Source organism: Aricia agestis, chromosome 18 (assembly GCF_905147365.1).
Source record: "Aricia agestis chromosome 18, ilAriAges1.1, whole genome shotgun sequence".
Classification (NCBI taxonomy): Eukaryota; Metazoa; Arthropoda; class Insecta; order Lepidoptera; family Lycaenidae; genus Aricia; species Aricia agestis.
In genome coordinates, this window is record NC_056423.1 from 2,337,509 (window position 1) to 2,355,143 (window position 17,635).

General features: G+C 37.0%; 2 protein-coding genes across 9 annotated transcripts in view; one reads left to right on the forward strand and one right to left on the reverse strand.

The window, feature by feature from the left end:
- Positions 1 to 5,440, reverse strand: part of LOC121736037 — a 97,744-nt gene extending 92,304 nt beyond the window's left edge. For 2 of the 3 annotated variants that reach the window (XM_042127078.1, XM_042127079.1), the window contains exon 1: positions 5,205 to 5,440. In XM_042127078.1, the coding sequence (XP_041983012.1) occupies positions 5,205 to 5,259 (55 nt within the window). In that variant the 5' untranslated portion in view covers positions 5,260 to 5,440. The remainder of the gene's footprint in view (positions 1 to 5,204) is intronic. The other variant, XM_042127080.1, reaches the window with a different exon arrangement.
- A 5,189-nt stretch (positions 5,441 to 10,629) lies between these two features.
- LOC121736035 (ensconsin-like) overlaps positions 10,630 to 17,635 on the forward strand; it is a 61,998-nt gene continuing 54,992 nt past the window's right edge. For 4 of the 6 annotated variants that reach the window (XR_006036961.1, XM_042127073.1, XM_042127075.1 and 1 more), the window contains exon 1: positions 10,631 to 10,965. Coding sequence is in view for 5 of the 6 variants with exons in the window: in XM_042127073.1 (XP_041983007.1) it covers positions 10,920 to 10,965 (46 nt within the window). In the remaining variant the exon portion in view is untranslated. Of the gene's footprint in view, positions 10,966 to 17,635 lie in introns of all 6 variants that reach the window. The other 2 variants (XM_042127074.1, XM_042127077.1) reach the window with 2 other exon arrangements.

The window sequence follows — 17,635 nt, forward strand, 5'->3', positions numbered from 1 at the left end:
GCCTTACTGACGCGTAGGTATGGCCAAAGCCTAAATCACGCTAATAATTGCCGGTAAAATTATTGTTGATGCTAATAAGTGCGAAATAATTTATGTCGGGACAGCTACTTGTGAATTGTTGTAACAAGTAGCCTTGATACATCATCATAACCTAGTAAAGGCTAGAGGTTGTTCGCAATATAGTCTACATTATAAATTATAATATTATCTGATTGTTACTTGTTACGCTTTTAGCAATGTAACTATTGTATATAGTACGATCAAATTAATAAAATCAGCGGAAATATTTCGTGTAGTTTTGAAAATCGCTACAGTTATTCCTTGTGATATCCAGATGAACATGTCAAAAGTCCTCAAGGGTGGGGGGTGAGCTAAGAGTGTAGGGGGGGGTCAAAGGACCCTTTTTTTAGGTTTTTGCTCATAAGTAAAAAACCTGCACAAATAGCATTACGGTTACTTCTAGGAAAATTTTCTACATAAAATTTCCTCTAAATTATGTCCTATAAATTTTTTTGTACGGTCGATACTTTAGGAACTACAGGGGGGGTCAAATTCCTCAAAAGTGCGAATCTCGAAAATAACACGCATCGAACGTCCGAGACTAAGAAAACAACTTATTCTGATTCAAATACCTGCTATTCACAGATAATTATTATTTGTCCTAGCTGCTATTATTACAAAACGTTAGACTAGTCACCATGGAATTAGGAAGTACTATACAGCTGGAAGGCTTACTTCATCATTTTGAAATATTAAAATGAACCTTACTTCCATGTGCTAAAGTATTATTTTTATTAAGTAATATCTCCTTATAGTAGCGAGCACGAGCGAGAAATCGATTTTCTTGGTTTGTCCCTTTCGCACAATTGCCATGTAAAATATACGATAATACATTGGTAGTAAATTGAAAAAAGCATTTTTCGTAGAAAACGATAAAATAAGGCATAAATATTATATAAACGACATGTTTTAATACTGCGCTTTCCTGCTTCAGTTTAATATTATTTAATTTCAATAATTGTTATTAAACTGAGCTTCTCAGTTGTGCGATTTTCTTTTAAAATGTCTTAAGATTTACACATAGGCAAGAAGCATGGTTACACTAGTTTGAAAGGGACAGACCAAGATTAATGACCTCTCGCTCGTCGCATGCTTAATGCACAGTAAGCTTTCCAGCTGTACGAAGTTCTTACTAATTCCATGCTAGTCACTCTTTCCACACGTTTTGTATGTGTGCCTAATATCGAAGAGCTACGAGCGATAGGGACGACGCTATACGTAAGCAGTGCAAATGCTTCTCTTTCCTTTCTTACCTGGCGCGACACAACTTCAGCTATTTACAGGAAAGGCAAAGTGTCAGTTGTTAAGCTATTTGATCAAAAACCAAAAATCAAGGATATTGCCGCCATCTTCTACAATCCAACATCAACATCTGAAGAAATAGCAGAGTCAGGAGAAAGGATGTTTTTGACGATGTATCGTGCAGCCACTGATCAGCTTGATCTTAACAGACATCGATACTCAGTTTATGTCAAATCCAGCACCAAATCCAAACCAGATCTTTCCTCTCTCCCACCTACAAAAGGATCAGCAAAATTTCACTCATTCCGAGTGTTCCACCAAGTACAAGAGTGGTTAGGTAACGCACTGCCTCCTGAAATGTGGGGATGGAAGCGAGGAGCTGATGGAAACCTCGAGCCTGTTACCACTCATGATCCTCCAGCTCCTGACACCGTGCTGAAGTCAATATTTTGTCGCTGCAAAAGTGATTGCACTGGTAATTGTGGATGCCGAAAAGCTGGTATCACGTGCAGTCTAGTATGCAACGGCTGCTTGGGTTCGTGTACAAATGGCGTACCTGTAGATTTGGTAGATATAGAAGGTGAAGATGATGATGATGTAGTAGAAGAAAATTATTGATTTAATTAAGACTGTCTAATTATTATTTTCTAGTTTTGAATACATTTTGAAAACATACCAATTTTATTTTATTTATAAAACCGTCTCATTTTTTATACCTATATAAAGTTGAACACTCTGTAACTTCTAAAGTATCGACCATACAAAAAAAATTATAGGATCAAATTTAAAGGAAATTTTATGTAGAATGTTTTCCTAGAAGTAACCGTTACGCTATTTGTGCAGGTTTTAGACTTATGAGCTAAAATCTAAAAAAAGGGTCCTTTGACCCCCCCCTACACCTTTAGCTCACCCCCCACCCTTGGGGATTTTCGATATGTTTATCTGGATATCTCAAGGAATAACTGTAGCGATTTTCAAAACTACACGAATTATTTCCGCTGATCGTCCATTTTCGGCTTAATTTTCTTAGGCTAATACTGTACTCGGCGAAACATCGCGGTAGCGGTCATCAACTTGTCATTTTCTATATAAGCCGCGATTGACAACATCTGACACTTAATTGTCAATCGAGGTTTATTTTCCCTGTCGGTTATAAATGCATTGGAGTCTTCCTCGATCTTGCCAAGGCATTCGACTCTCTTTCGATCCCTATTTTATTAAAAAAGCTGGAATGCTACGGCATAAGAGGCAATCAATTACATTGGTTCGAAAGTTATCTGTCTAACAGAAGTCAACTCATTCAAATTAGCGGAGTTAAAAGTAACATGTGTTCTGTTCAATATGGCATACCTCAAGGAAGCATCCTGGGTCCCTCACTTTTTCTTCTTTATATTAATGATATATCAAGCCTACCTCTTAAAAACGCAAAACTTCAATGTTACGCAGATGACACAGCCATTATTTTTTATGATGCAACATGAGAGCAAGTCCGCAAGAGAGCTGAAGATGGCATGGCTACTCTATCTAACTGGTTAAACTTTAATCTCCTCTCCCTTAATACTTCCAAAACCAAGTTTCTTTGTTTTCACAAAAATGCTGCCTCCGCCCCTTCCTCGCTTAATGAGTTAAAAATCCATTCCTCAATGTGTACTTATCCCGTTCAGAACATCAACTGCTATAATTGTTCTGCTATCCAGCGCAGTGAATCCATCCGCTACCTTGGTGTTATCCTGGACCACCAAATGACCTTTAAACAGCACACAACAGAAACGTCCAAGCGTGTTAGAAAATTAATGGCCGTCATGAGGAACTTACGAGGTGTGGTCGATGGTCAGACCCTCAAAACTATCTACTTCGCTCTATGCCAATCGGTTATCAATTATTGCATTCTGGCTTGGGGAGGCTGTCCATCTTCCACTCTTCTTCCACTGGAAAGAGCGCAGAGAGGGGTACTGAAAGTAGCACTGGAGAAGCCCTACTAAAAGCCTATACGATGATACCAAGGTCCTAATTGTCAGAAAACGTTATCTAGTAAGAGTGTTTGAAGCAGTACATAAATCTATAGTTAAATGTCAACATACTTACGACGAAATGCTTAAAAAAAGAATTTTTAAAGTACCTAATGTCCCTGTATCCACTTCTTTCGCCTCCCACTTTGGAATATTTCTGTCTCCATATATCTATAATAGATACTCTGTACATAAAGGTAAAAATGTTCTTACCCAATCACTGCTGTCATATCACGCCGAAGCCGAAAACCTAATAAAAGTGTACAATTAATAACCACTCGCACACAAACACACACACACATACACACACATTTTACACATTTATAATTATATTTATAAATATATATATTTTTTAAGAATTATGATGATTTGTTGTTAAGGATGTTATTTTGTTTGTTTTCTTTATGTTTCTGTTGTTCTAGCCGCAATACTTATTGTACTCAATTAAACTCCCCCATAGGACAGGCCTCGCCTAGTTTGGGGGACCGTTATTTGTTAAAATGTTAGTAAAATTATCATGGTGAATAAAGACTTTTGTATTTGTATTTGTATTTATATAGAAAATGACAATTTTTTGTCAATGACCGCTACCGCCATGTTTCGCTGAGTACAGTATAGGTAAATTATGAAGGAAAAGATGAGGTAAGTTTCGATTTTCTTTACTTATTTAAAGCTCTGAAAATATTGATATTTAAATTTTAATACAGATATTAGAGACCTTTAGGAAGAGTTGCGGCACAACATTTCCGCGTGACATTTTAAACGCACGACATCGCATGCAACTTTTATTACTGTAATTATCGGGTTATCATTTTTTCTTTATTTGTAATAGGTAGGAGTCGAAATGACTTGGCCGATTATGAATAAATTTTGCAAAGATTTAGGTAGAGTGAAGGCATTCAGTAAAACTCACGTACCTACCTATATAGAACCTACAACAATTTTTTGATACAGTTATATTTAAATTTTATTATGTACTAGCTGTTGCCCGCGACTTCGTCCGCGTCAGCAAAATTTAATAACAAAGATAATAAAAAAGAGAGAAAAAATCCCCCTTCCTCCTCCTCCTTTTCGGAAGTCGGTTAAAAAGTAGCCTAAGTTATTCCTTACTACATCAGCTATGTGCCTAAAAAAGTCCCGTCAAAATCGCTCCAGCCATTTCAGAGATTAGCCGGAACAAACAGACAGACAGATATACAGACAAAAATTGTAAAAAATGTTGTTTTGGTGTCTGTATACATTCATATGATGCATTTAGTAAAAAACGGTTCTTTCAATATTACCAACAGACACTCCAATTTTATTTATATGTATAGATGTATAGATTTTTTTAAACATGTGGCTTCAATTTATGTGATACTTGATTTTCTTGATATTTATTTATTTCCACTGTTACATTTCTAATGCCGAAGACGATCAGTGCTCCACTTTGAAAATGGCGACGTTACACTTTTCCCGCCCATTTCTCTTTCTATCGTTAAAATATTCTAATAATTATCATGCCATTATCATAAAAAAGAAAAAAACATATCAAGTAGACGTAACAACTGAAAAGTCGATGAAAATACTTCCGGGTTTCGCGGTTATTATTGGGTTTTTTCTGAAAGCGACAACATCCGGTGTTGTAATTTTTTTGTGGTAATCTAGAAGAAGAAGAAGAATCTTTGTGTGAAATAAATACCGATACAGCCTCAATGTAAAGGCCTCGATACGTTTTTGTATCAAGGCATTACAGCATAATATTATTAATCTATATAAAATTATTTCATAACCATCCGCTCGTGTGTTTATATTATTTACAAGTGTTTTTGAATAAATTACTTAATGTTCATTTGAACGTTTGCATACTATTATAACAATTAATTAAAACATAATAATAATTAAAAACGTTACCTATTAATACAGCCAGTAGAACCAATCCACGGAACAAACAACGCGCAGGCGTCATATTTAAAAAAAATCCAACACTTTCACTGAAAAATTAACACTTTTCACTAATTAGTAACTTAAAGATAAAAATTTAATAAATCAAAATTTGAACTCTTCAAACATATCGTTCACAACACAGTATGAAAAAAAACATTTAGTTTTTTTTATCGTAAAAAAGATCGTCAACTGTCAATTTTGCCGCGCGCTGCACGCCGTTCGAAAGTCAAACTTCAACTGCGGCGTATTGGCATGCAGTCGGCCAAGGCAGAGTCAGAATTATAGAGTATGCTGACTTAGAACTGATGTTGAAATTTTTAAATTTGACGTATTATGACGAAAATCGTCGCTAGGGTTGTTAAGTTGTTACCTACGAATTTAAAACTATGGCATATTCGCTGGACGTGTTCCTCTTTGGTCGTATTGTTGTTTGTATTTTGGCACTTGCGATTAAAATTGTCAGAATCCAATTTTGAAATCTTTATTTTAAATATTTAAAAATAAATTATAATATCAGCCAGCGTGAGCGGTGAGGCACATTCCGTTCATAGTCCTAGTGAAACCCGACGAATTTGACAGATATTGAAACCTGTCCGTTTCTTTGCAGTCGAACTACTGGTCGTTATGTCTATTGTGGCCAAGGCAGCCATTTTAAAAATATATTTGATTCGAATTTCGAACAAGCGCGGTGTTTACTTTTTAATTTGTCGCCGTAACGGTGCACGCAAACGGGTATTGGACAGCATTGAACTGACTACTGCACGTAACACAAAATCGACCTCACGTGGTTACATATTTTCCCTCATTGATTACTCATTGATTTGACGCCCTTGATTTATTAATATCTAGAGCAATATAATATAATTCTACAGAGTGCAACTAAACTAACTGACACACTTAGTTTATTTACACCCTGTAGAATTATAATATTATGACACAGGGAACATATTATTAACACATTACACACACTTCGATAAGGGTTGTGTATGTGTACCCTGTACAGAGTTAATTGTGAAAGTAGCAACGCTGAAAGAGTAACTTTTTTACTTTTGTAAAAAAGTGTCCCCTTCCATCCCCTTACAAACCCTTTTCCAAATTAAAAAAATATCCTATTTTCTTTACCGGACAGTAATTAGAGTTACTTTTGCAGAGGCGGCGTAAGGCGGCGGCGTGGGCCACCGGCCACCGCCCATGGCCTCACGGTCCAAGGCGCCTCGCGCCCTCTAATTGGACCACGATTTTTTTTAAGAATTTACCTATTAGTTTTGATACTCAAATTTTTATATATAAAAGCTTGACTGTCAAAAAATAATTGCCTCTACAAAATCCGTCTCGTTGCATTATCTATCAGGGGAGGCACCCGGGACTACCCTCTAAAAACCCCAATGGTGTAGGAACACCTCCTGAAGGCAGAACTAAGGGAAACGCGTGACACACGACCGCAGCCCCACCACCTCTGCCTCTTCAGGCTCAACTCGTGGACACCATTCCACATTACTCCGCGACGATGCGCTGGAACACCTAGCGCATCGTGGCCTACCCGGGACTCGATGTCATGGGCGACGGCAGCCCCATACCGACACCCCGAGCTCCCCTACTAAGGCGGGATGTCGTGACCATGTCTGGCCCTTGGTCTCCGCCTCGGCCTTCTCCGAGGATCGAGCGCCTCCTCCTCTTGCCTGCGCTCCTCTTCTCGCAAAATATATCTTGCCTTCATGTTTAGGTCTTGCCCCGCCACTCAGCGTTGCCAGATTTTTTTGTGCCAAGTCGGGACTTTGGAACTTTTTGAGCGAAAAAACGGGATTCTTCAGTCAAAAGCGTGACAAAGTACCTAAAAGAAGGCATAAAATCAAAAGTTTTTTGAATTTTTTATCTTTTTATTTGCGTTAAAATAACGTTTACGTGACAATAGACAGCTAAAGTAGCCAAAAAAAATCCACCCCTCTCCCACACTATTATCTTCATTACGTACCTTTCTCAGCATGCTGCACGTAATTCGGGTCTTCCCCGAAAAGCGGGACTGAGCCTGTCCCGCGCGGGACATTTAATTTTGATGAAAATGAAGTGTTAGAAACAAAATATATTTTTAGCCAGATTAATAAAAGTCAAATTTCATGATTTTTTGTTTCAATATAACCGACCATCTTCTCAAAATTACAGGTATGCGGCCCCCCCCCCCCCCCCCCCCCCCCCCCCAGCTAAAATCCTGTTCAACGCTATGGTCACAGAGACCATATAATTATAAAATACTAGATGACCCGGTGAACTTCGTAAATATACTTTATTAAAAGTACTTATTAAGTATTTTATTTTATTCATTTCTGTTAGATTGTCTACTTTTATCTTAAAACGTCAAATTCTTTGTGATATACCGAAAAGGCTTTAAATGGTTTTAAATGAACGTGGCGAAAAAAGGAACTACCTAACGCCACCTTCATACAAAAACCCATAAAGTTAATATACCTAGCGGAATAGAGCAACAATCTCGAGCTGTCGAACGAAACCAAAATTGGTTTTCATCTGTGTGAAAAATATGTGTACGTATACACTTACACAAGCATGATTGAACATGAATTCTATGTGATTAAATTGTCAACGTGCGGCACGTGCCGACTGGACATCAAAAAAAGAGTGCTGCTGTCATACTATTACACGTCTCTTTTTACCACGCAGTGTTACTGATAGTGACATCTCTCTTGCTCAGGCCTTTGTTTCACTATTCCGCTAGGTATATTAACTTTATGCAAAAACCCCATTTTTGATATGATTTTGACAGTTCTCCTTTACCGGCATCGCCCCGTCCACGTTCATTTAGAACCTTGTCGGTCTTATAATCAGCTTTTACGTCTTGAATTAATTTCTACTAAATTTCTTCACCGCTATCCAAACCCATTACCATTAAAATAAAATATTTATTGACCACTGCGCCACTGCTCATATTTATAAATGGAAATATCTATCAAGGTGAAACTGTTGAATACAGAATACTGTTTAAATAAATAAATTAATAACATTCCGACAATATTAACACATCCTATTGCAGGATAGAAGATGGAAGTTAAAACTATTGTGATTGTTTTTCTTAACTTCTTTACCCTTCGGCGAAGGCAAAGGTACCCAATAGCTTTGTCCACACTGTGCCTTTTTCTGTTCGTCAAGGGCATGCGTTATAGCGCAGTCAACAGCGAACGTGAGGCATGCCCTCTGACCGTATCCAAAACTTCAAAAATGACAATACTGGCGTTGCGTTCCTTGACGCATTCAATTATAGAATGCGCCAATATGAAAGTCGATGACGAAAATTGAAGATGAAAGCGCACAGTGTGGACATAGCTATTAATCCTCAATGGCAAAGTGCAACCTACTCATGGAATGTGCTGACTGATGCAGCTACCAATAGTTTCATTGACATTATTTTTTATGAAGAATCATAACATTTTTGAAACCTCATACCTACCTCTAATGCTGCGGCCGCACATGCGTAGTGCTTCTTGCTTGAGACGATACCATTGGACGATCTGCGTGTATCGTCCAATGGTATCGTCGCATAGTACGAAGCTTCGTGACGATAGACGCATGTGCGGCCGCGGCATAAGAGCAAGCAGCGCACTAGCGGCCGGCCTGCCTAGCATACGCCAACGAGATATCTCACTCTACAATGTTGTCTCGATGTTTGATGGTTTGTCTCTTCATCTCTATTGACCCTAGCATGACAAACATTTTTTCTCGCGTAGATCTATCATCGAAATAACACATTTTTATAGAGTTTTGTCAAGATAATGTCGAGATTGTGACATTATGAGACGAGTAGTTTTTAATTATCTCGAGAGTGAGATATCTCGTTGGCGTATGCTAGGCAGGCTGGTCGCGTCGGCCATCGAGATACCTAAGAGCGCCTTCACATTACGTCTCAAGCAGTGGGGCAGCGACGTAATGTGCAGCCTTAGTATGAAATTGTCCACAAGCACCTGGCCGCCACCCGGCCAGCGGCCACACCAAGCTCTCGAAGGCCGCCTCGACCAGGCCGCTGCGGAGTGCGGCCTAGGCGCTATAGCGCTATGTTCTAGTTCGTTGTATTTTTAACCGACTTTTAAAAGGGAGGAGATTTGTTTTTTTTACAAAATAGGTTAGCTACCTATTCGACGATCTTTTAGATCTGTCGCACAAAGACCCTAAGATTCTTTGAATTGACTGACACAGTTAACAGTTTTATCAAATGACTTAGGTACCTATTCCTAAACGATAACGCAAATCTTCAACTTTCAAGAACAAGAAGTAAGAACAAGGGCCAAACCTTTAACGTTGCAACTCTTTAACGTTGTACCTAAGTGTCCATGGGCGATGGAAGATGCTTTCCATCAGGTGACCCATTGGCTCGTTTGTAACCTTATTTTTAAAAATCAACCAATCAACGTTTGCTTCTGATTTTATATTGTGGCTTGACGCTCGAGGGCCCAGAAATCAACTCCAAAATTATTATTATTCCAACTTGGTCTAATTTACAAAGTGACTCACGAAAATAAACCACAAAGTATGACAAAAACTTAATATTATGTGATACCTACCCCAAAATACTCTGGGTGATGGTAAAATTTTGATGGGGACTTTTTTGCTCACCAGCTCGCGCCACCGTTGACTAAGTTTTCAATTAGAGGTATTATGTTTTTTTGGTCCTCAAGTATAGTAGTGTAATCTAAACTGTACAATTATTGATTACAGCTTTTAAAATAAATATAGGTACGTACTATTATAATATTATGTTTAAAAATGCAAAGAATAATATGTTCAAAATCAAACGTTACACGAAAATAAATAAATATGCTAAAAATAAGAAAACAAAATATGTATATCAAAATTTATTTTATATTAACAATAATTTCAAATAATAAATCCGAATATATTGCTCGTGATTAATAATAATTTCTAGTCGAGAAATTTTTGGTATTGCGGATTGCTGGTTCAACGCCATCTATTATCTATTAGGTTAACTACGTTCCTAAAATATGTTTTTCAAGTAATACCAGTACACAATAGATGGCGCTGTTGCCCTATGGATCATAGATAAAGTATTATGCTATGGATGCTCTGATTATTCATTCTCTATGGACTCTCTGGTTCATAGAATAATAAATATATTTTCGAGACATATTATTTATTTTCATAAAAATACTTTCTTTTTGAAATGATAAGAAAGCAATAAAGTTTATTTATTATGTTTATATAAATATATACTATTTTTAATCAGCTGCTTGTAAGAAGTAAATTTAGTCTATGAATGTATATATTATCTGTGAAATCCATGTGTCAAATACGCTACAGATAAAAATTCGTATTGCTAGGTAGCTGTCAAATCATTTTTTTTGAGAAATAAAATATTTAAATACCTTTCAACCTAAAATAAAGTATCAATTAACTGTTTCATAACTATTTACTTTACATTTTAACGATAACATAATTTTTTACCGAGTGATGGTGCGATAAAGTGATTTAACAGTATAAAAGTCGCCATTTTTAATGACATTGTTTGCCAATCATCGTCTGTACGTCGTTGGCAGTGAACGGAACGAAACGCTGTCTATAGATCGCGGTCTGGCCCGTCTGGCTGAAAATAGTGAACCAAGTATGAGTTTTCGAAATATGTTCGAATAAAAAGTGTACAGTGAATTATTGTCATCGAGCAAGATGGTTGATGACGTGAAAGATATTACGGAAAAAGCTGAAAGCAAAGGTATAATGTGCATTTAAAATCGATATGTGCCGTATTTAGTGTGTTATGTGAACGAATTTGTCTAACCCTGTCGCGTCGTGGACCCACGTCGCTACCGAGCAGCTTTCGAGAACGTCCAGTGGTCTCGATAATCCTATTGTTTTGTGTTCCATCTGCGTTTGGACGTCTTTTGACGTCGTGGTATGTTCTAAATTTAGCGAAATCGGCCTCACTCCGCATAGGAATTTCCTGTAAATAAGTTCCAACGGGTCTCCTGTCACTTGTAAAAGTTACGTTTGCGGATCCCCAGGATTTTGAGCCTTTTCGGTATGTTGAAATCGTTTACGTGTTTGTTAAAATGTAGGATGAGTTCTCGCTGTGGTGTTACTGTTACTTGAGTCATAAGTTTTATCTTCGCTCTGACGTAAGTACGTGCATACATTTTCGCGAATGCTAACAGTGCACAGGCTTTCTATCTTATCATAAAAACCTTGAAGCATATTCCATATTATTGTCTTCATGATAAGAGACAGCCAAGCTGGCATAATTATTGTCTATAATAAAACAACTTTTTAAACAAATTCTGAAATCTAGTTCATATTCATACAGGATATAATATAAGAACATAGTACACCATTCGAATTTTCTGCCTTTACTGGCCTCTTATTCCAACAAGAAGCACTTTCATAGAAACAAGAAATAACTTTGAACCAACTATACTTTAAGTACAGATTGATAAAAGAATTACTCGTCAGATAGGTTATTTAGACTACAACTGCAGTAATTTCAATAAGAATACAAAATGAAGTCACCAGATAAAGTTATTGGTAATGTAAATAATGATGTCATATACGTAGCAAACTATAAAACAAGTCTGCATGTTGGCAACATTCTAAATGATTATATTAGAAAATAAACCTGAAAATACTTTCTCTATAATATTTAAAATTTAAACTTATGCATGAAAATATTATAAAACTTTGTGTGCAATCATAATGCTCAAAAAGTTAGAAAAATAGTGATTTATATTTTTTTGTAAAGAATGTGCTTTTTTAACCAATCAGTACCTAATTATAATTTGTCCACGACAAACATAAAAACTATTGGTGACCAATTTAATTACAAAAAAGGACAGGATATTGAAGGTAATTTTGTTTCGGTAATTCTATATTTTGTCTATTTGTTATTATACCCGTTTGATTTAATTGAGTATGTTGAATCATTTTAACTTTAAATAAAATTAATATATAAAAGTATGCTATTAAAACAAATCTATGATCTAGGAACATAGGATCTACCTATTAAAACCCTCACTCCTCAATTAGCAGAAGTTCCAGGCGTGATTAACCCACCGCAACTCTTTCAGTGGTTGTCTGCGTCTCGCATACTCATAAAGTCATAACAGTGTGCAGCTATACAGGCAGTGAGGGTGAAGCCAAATGAGCGTAATTTTGTGAGTCGCAGATTTCTGCCGCATAAATATCTCTTCATACAAATCATGACTCACAAAATTATGATTGTGTGAATCAAACAGGACTATTGTATGAAACTGAATGCAGCCGAAATTCTGCAACTCACAACTCACAAATTACGCTTGTTTGGATTCACCCTAAGATTATCAAGTTAATGTTATCAGTGACTTGTCAAATTGCAGACTCATCTGCCTATGGATCAATTTCTCATGGTTTTTCATAATAATGATAATAATATTGTTATAACTCATATCTCCTAAACATGATAATTGATACAGCATAGTACAAAGTACAAACTCCATAGTATATTAACCATTCTTTTACCACTGATCTTTTTTGAAGAAGTATGCTTACCACATTGTAATTTCTACGTCAAATGTTGATTTCCAAGCAAAATTTAGAAAGTGAGAGTCAGTCAAGCTAGTGATTATAAATGCCAAATTGTAACATTGTTTATGATATTTGGCTTAAAATAAATATTGGTGCAATACCGTTGGGCCAATATAATATGATTTTTAATTTATTGTGTCATGCTTAAAATTATAATTAATGTGAAAGTGACTGTATGCCTTTTACCTCTTCATGCCCAAACTACTGAACATATTTGGCTGTAATTTGGTATGGAGATACTTTGAGTCCCTGGAACAGATATATTAGGATGTAACTTTTTATCCCGGAAAAATGTATGGTTGCATACTTGCGGGCCCTATCTAGTAAAATAAAATAAATTTTATACTTAGATCTGTTTTAAATACAGACTGTATGCCAAAGTGCCATATCATTTGAAAGCACCATGTGGAGCTTAAGTACTTCCCAGTGGTCTATAATTGTTTATCTGCGCTTATCCATTCATTTTGGTCCATTACTTTAGAGCCTACTCCATACAAATTAACCTTAACTTAACTCTTCCTAATATTATTACTCATAGAAAAAGATGAGACAGAAATATTATAAAATAACTACTTACGTATTTTAAAAACAATGTTAGTAAATCATAAAAATCTCGTTTTTCACATTATATAAAAAGATGTCAGTATATTATGTATAATGTTTGTTTTCACAATAAACAAAGAATTTTCGTGAGAAATTTTCTTAGGTACAAATCTCAGATTCAATGTTAAAGATAATAGAGAAAAATATTTTAAGATAAAAAAGTGATTTCGTTTAGAAACAAAATTAAAACTGCTTTAATTGTGCCTGAATTTCCTAACTTTTATTGAAAATATTGTAAGAAAAATACAGTTTTGCTCAATTACATAATAGAGGCTTATTAAGGAAAACCTTTACATACTCAACTTTGTCAAATGATAACAGACTCTATTACTCAATAATACACTTCAAAGTCGCGTAACTTAGTCAATTTGCGTAGGCCTTTAGGTATTTCGGAAATATTATTATGTCATACGGATGGGGAAATGGTCGGTGTTGAATATTGATGTGAGCCCACGGATTACTGTCTGGAACAGCTATCCCCAACCCGCGGCCCGCGGGCCACATGCGGCCCGCGGGCCACATGCGGCCCGCCGGGACCATATCAGTGACCCGGGTAATGTTAAAAAATTCAAGCTCACTCGCAAAATAATGTAGTCGTCGTGAAAGTCGTGAAATTTTTGCCACTTATTTTTATTTTTAACCCTAAAAAGTTTTTGTTGCGGTCCGTGACACCAAGACCAAAACATGTTTGTTGCCCGTATGAAAAAAAGGTTGAGGGCCACTGGTCTGGGATGACTAACTCGTGTTAATGTGAGCCTTGTAGGTACCTTTAGATTAGTGCTCGTGCCTGCTAGTGGATGCTGGAATGGACTGAGACGGGCTCACAATCGGTCAATGGTCACGTTAACTTACGCTCTTAATAAAAATAGCTACGTTGAAGAGCCATTCAGTATTATAAGGCTGCGTCATAAAAACATACTTTAAAGGCCTTGCATAAAACCGGCGTATAATGACACTCATGGGCGTACCCAGGTTCTGGGCCAGGGGGGGGCAAATTACCCAGGTTCTGGTGGGCCCCCCCCCCCCCTCGGTACGCCCATGATCGTGAGACATGGTATAGCCTGGGGCGCGATTCGAGCCTCCGTTCAAAAAGATATTCGACCCTTTAGGATACCTGCAGATAGATTTTTCAGGTGTGAAAACCATACCATAACCATAGAGCATACACCATTGAGCAACAACCATAGAGTACTTTTAATTAAAAGGCGATTTCCCGTCTCGATCTATAAACTGAGATCAATGCCTGTGTAAAACAAACAAGCGTCTAGCCAGTGGGGGTGCATAACAGCTATTTTCAGCTACTTCAGTCGTAAAAAATGTACAATGGCATCCAACATAGATGCGACTTTGTGAAAGCAAAAGAAAATCCTGAAGTGGACGTATATTAACCCGCTATGTTGTTCTATTTTTTCCCCGTAGTCTACTCCATATCTGTGCCCACCAAAATCGGTTTAGTACTTTCGTAGTCTTGCAATAAAAAACAAATATCTCCGCTATGATGAGTTTAACAACCCCAACAAAAGAGCCAAAAACACGTACCACCATAACTAGGTGTTTTTACACATGTTTTAGGTAGGTCCATACTTACTATATTAATAATTAATATAGTATTGCGACACTTGAGTCCGTCTGTTACTTCTTCATGCCCAAACTGCTGATGCGATTTTGCTGAAATTTGGTATAGATATACTTTGAGTCCCAGGAAAGGACATAGAATACTTTTTATCCCGGAAAAATGTACGGTTCCCGCGCGATAAACGAATTTCCACTCGACGAAGTTACGGGCGTTATCTAGTAGGTCTAACAAGGTTGTTATTCGAGCTTGAAGGTCGTCAAAACAGTTTATTAGCTAAAACACCATTCATTAAGCGCAGCTTCGGGAAAACGTCGCAGATACCTTTTATAAGATTTATTTAGTTTCGTCCTGGGTGTCCTTAGACGTCGTAAGGGCGTCGTATTAGGGCGGAGCCAGGCGAGACGTGATATACAGCTATAACCCTAATATAGCTATTAGCTACACAAGGTGGAATACCTTGACCTTTCTAAGTCATAATAGATAATGAAGTGTTTTGATAGCACTTACTGAAATAAGGTGCGCGTAAGGCATTTTTCCAGGAATGTTTCTGATTAAAAGTCCGCTGGTATGGTCAAGAATCAATGAATGAGTGACTGATAGTTGTAGCAAAATAGTCTTCTGAAATCTAAGTGTGGGTTGCACCAACTTACTTTAACTATAACTTTAACTACAATGCAAAATGTCAAATCTTTGGTTAAATTAAAAAATGGACGCCATATTTAACCATAACCATAGAGCTCGACAAGTCTTTAAATTCACGTGGCAAAAAAAGGAACTAACGCTGTCATCATACAAAAACGCCATTTTTGACAGTTCTCCTTTACCAGAAGCGCCCCCGCCCACGTTCATTCATAGCCTTGTCGGACCAGCAACGTATGCTGTCAAATTCTGTGGTCAAAGTTAAGGTTCAAGTTAAATTAGCCTTAACAATAACCATAACTTTGACCATAACTGTAACTTTAACCACGCCTCTGGTGCAACCCACCCTAAACTTTTCTTTGGGCTTACGTAATCGTCGTTACAGAAGTCTAAACGTATCTCAAGAGTAAGCATTATTATTGAATGTGATAATTATTGCGCACACGTTTGAAGTTCATGCAGGATTAGTTTATCTTGCAATATGATATGGATTATTGCAGATTATAATATTTTCGCATTGTGATGTCATCGTTCTAGAGATAACTGTTTTTGGTCAGACCTTGTGTCCAGCTTAAGTGTCAAAAAGTTATTGAAGCAAACAGGGAACTTGTGAAACGTAAATAAGTATGCTTAAGGAAAATTGTTGTTTCGAATGGTTTTGGAACTGCTTTTGTGCTGCGGTTTGGTCCTTTGGATTCCCAGGGCCTGTACCATTTTATTATAACTAGATGACGACCGCAACTCTGTTGCTCTAGAAGTCGTTTATCGCGCCGGAACCGTACATTTTTCCGGTATAAAGAGTATCCCTTGTCCTTTCCCGAGACTCAAAGTACCTCCATACCAAATTTCACCAAAATAGATTGAATAGTTTAGGCGAAAATCATAAAAGTTTATTGTGTGGGAACCGTACATTTTCCAGGACCAAAGTATCCCTTGTCCTTTCCCGAGACTCCAAAGTATCTCCATACCAAAATTCGTCTAAATCGATTGAATAGTTTACGCGCAAATCATGTATATTATGTACATTTTTACAGTAACCGTACATTTTTAGGGTTCCGTACCTCAAAAGGAAAAAACGGAACCCTTATAGGATCACTTTGTTGTCCGTCTGTCCGTCCGTCCGTCTGTCAAGACCCTTTTTCTCAGGAACGCGTGGAGGTATGAAGCTGAAATTTATATCAATTACTCAGGTCTACTGTCCCTTGAAGCTGTGAAAAAATCAAACTTCTAAGCCAACGCAATCAAAAGATACAGCCGTTTATGCCGCAAATTTTCGACACTTGCAAGGGAATCAAAACCTACAGGGTGCTTCCCGTGAACTCAGAATCTTGAAATTTGGTACGAAGCAACGTCTTATAGCATAGATAAAGGAAAAATTACGAAAACCATAAATTTTTAGTTACATCACATAATATATATTTTTTTAATAATTTTAAACTTACTACCCATTTCCTCATAAACGCGTAGAGGTATTAAATTGAAATTCATACCAAATACTCAGGTCTATAATACCTTTAAGCTGTCGGAACCCTCGGTGCGCGAGTCCGACTCGCACTTGGCCGGTTTTTCCGGTATAAGAAGTATCCTATGCCCTTTCAGCAAAATCGGTTCAGCGGTTTGGGCGTGAAGAGGTAACAGATAGACACACTGTCGCATTTATAATATTAATATCTATGAATAATAAAAACTAAGGAAAAGTAACTCCGTCAAAAAACATGCTCCACAATACTTGTCAAAAAAGTGAACCAGGTACACATTTCAATACATTTGCAATATTTAGGTGACCTTGAGCGGTACTAGGCTGACGTTACATGACAGATCAAAAGGAACCAAAGACGAACACCCAATAAAGCCCAAGCTCCGGCACAAAAGTAAGGTATCTCAGTTTTTTGTATATTTTATTAGTAAAAGAAATGTATATGTGTCATTGCCGCAAAAAGTGGCTTAATTAAAAAAATTGCTATTTTATTATTTTCCGGCGTACCTAACAATTTTAGTTTAAACTACTTTT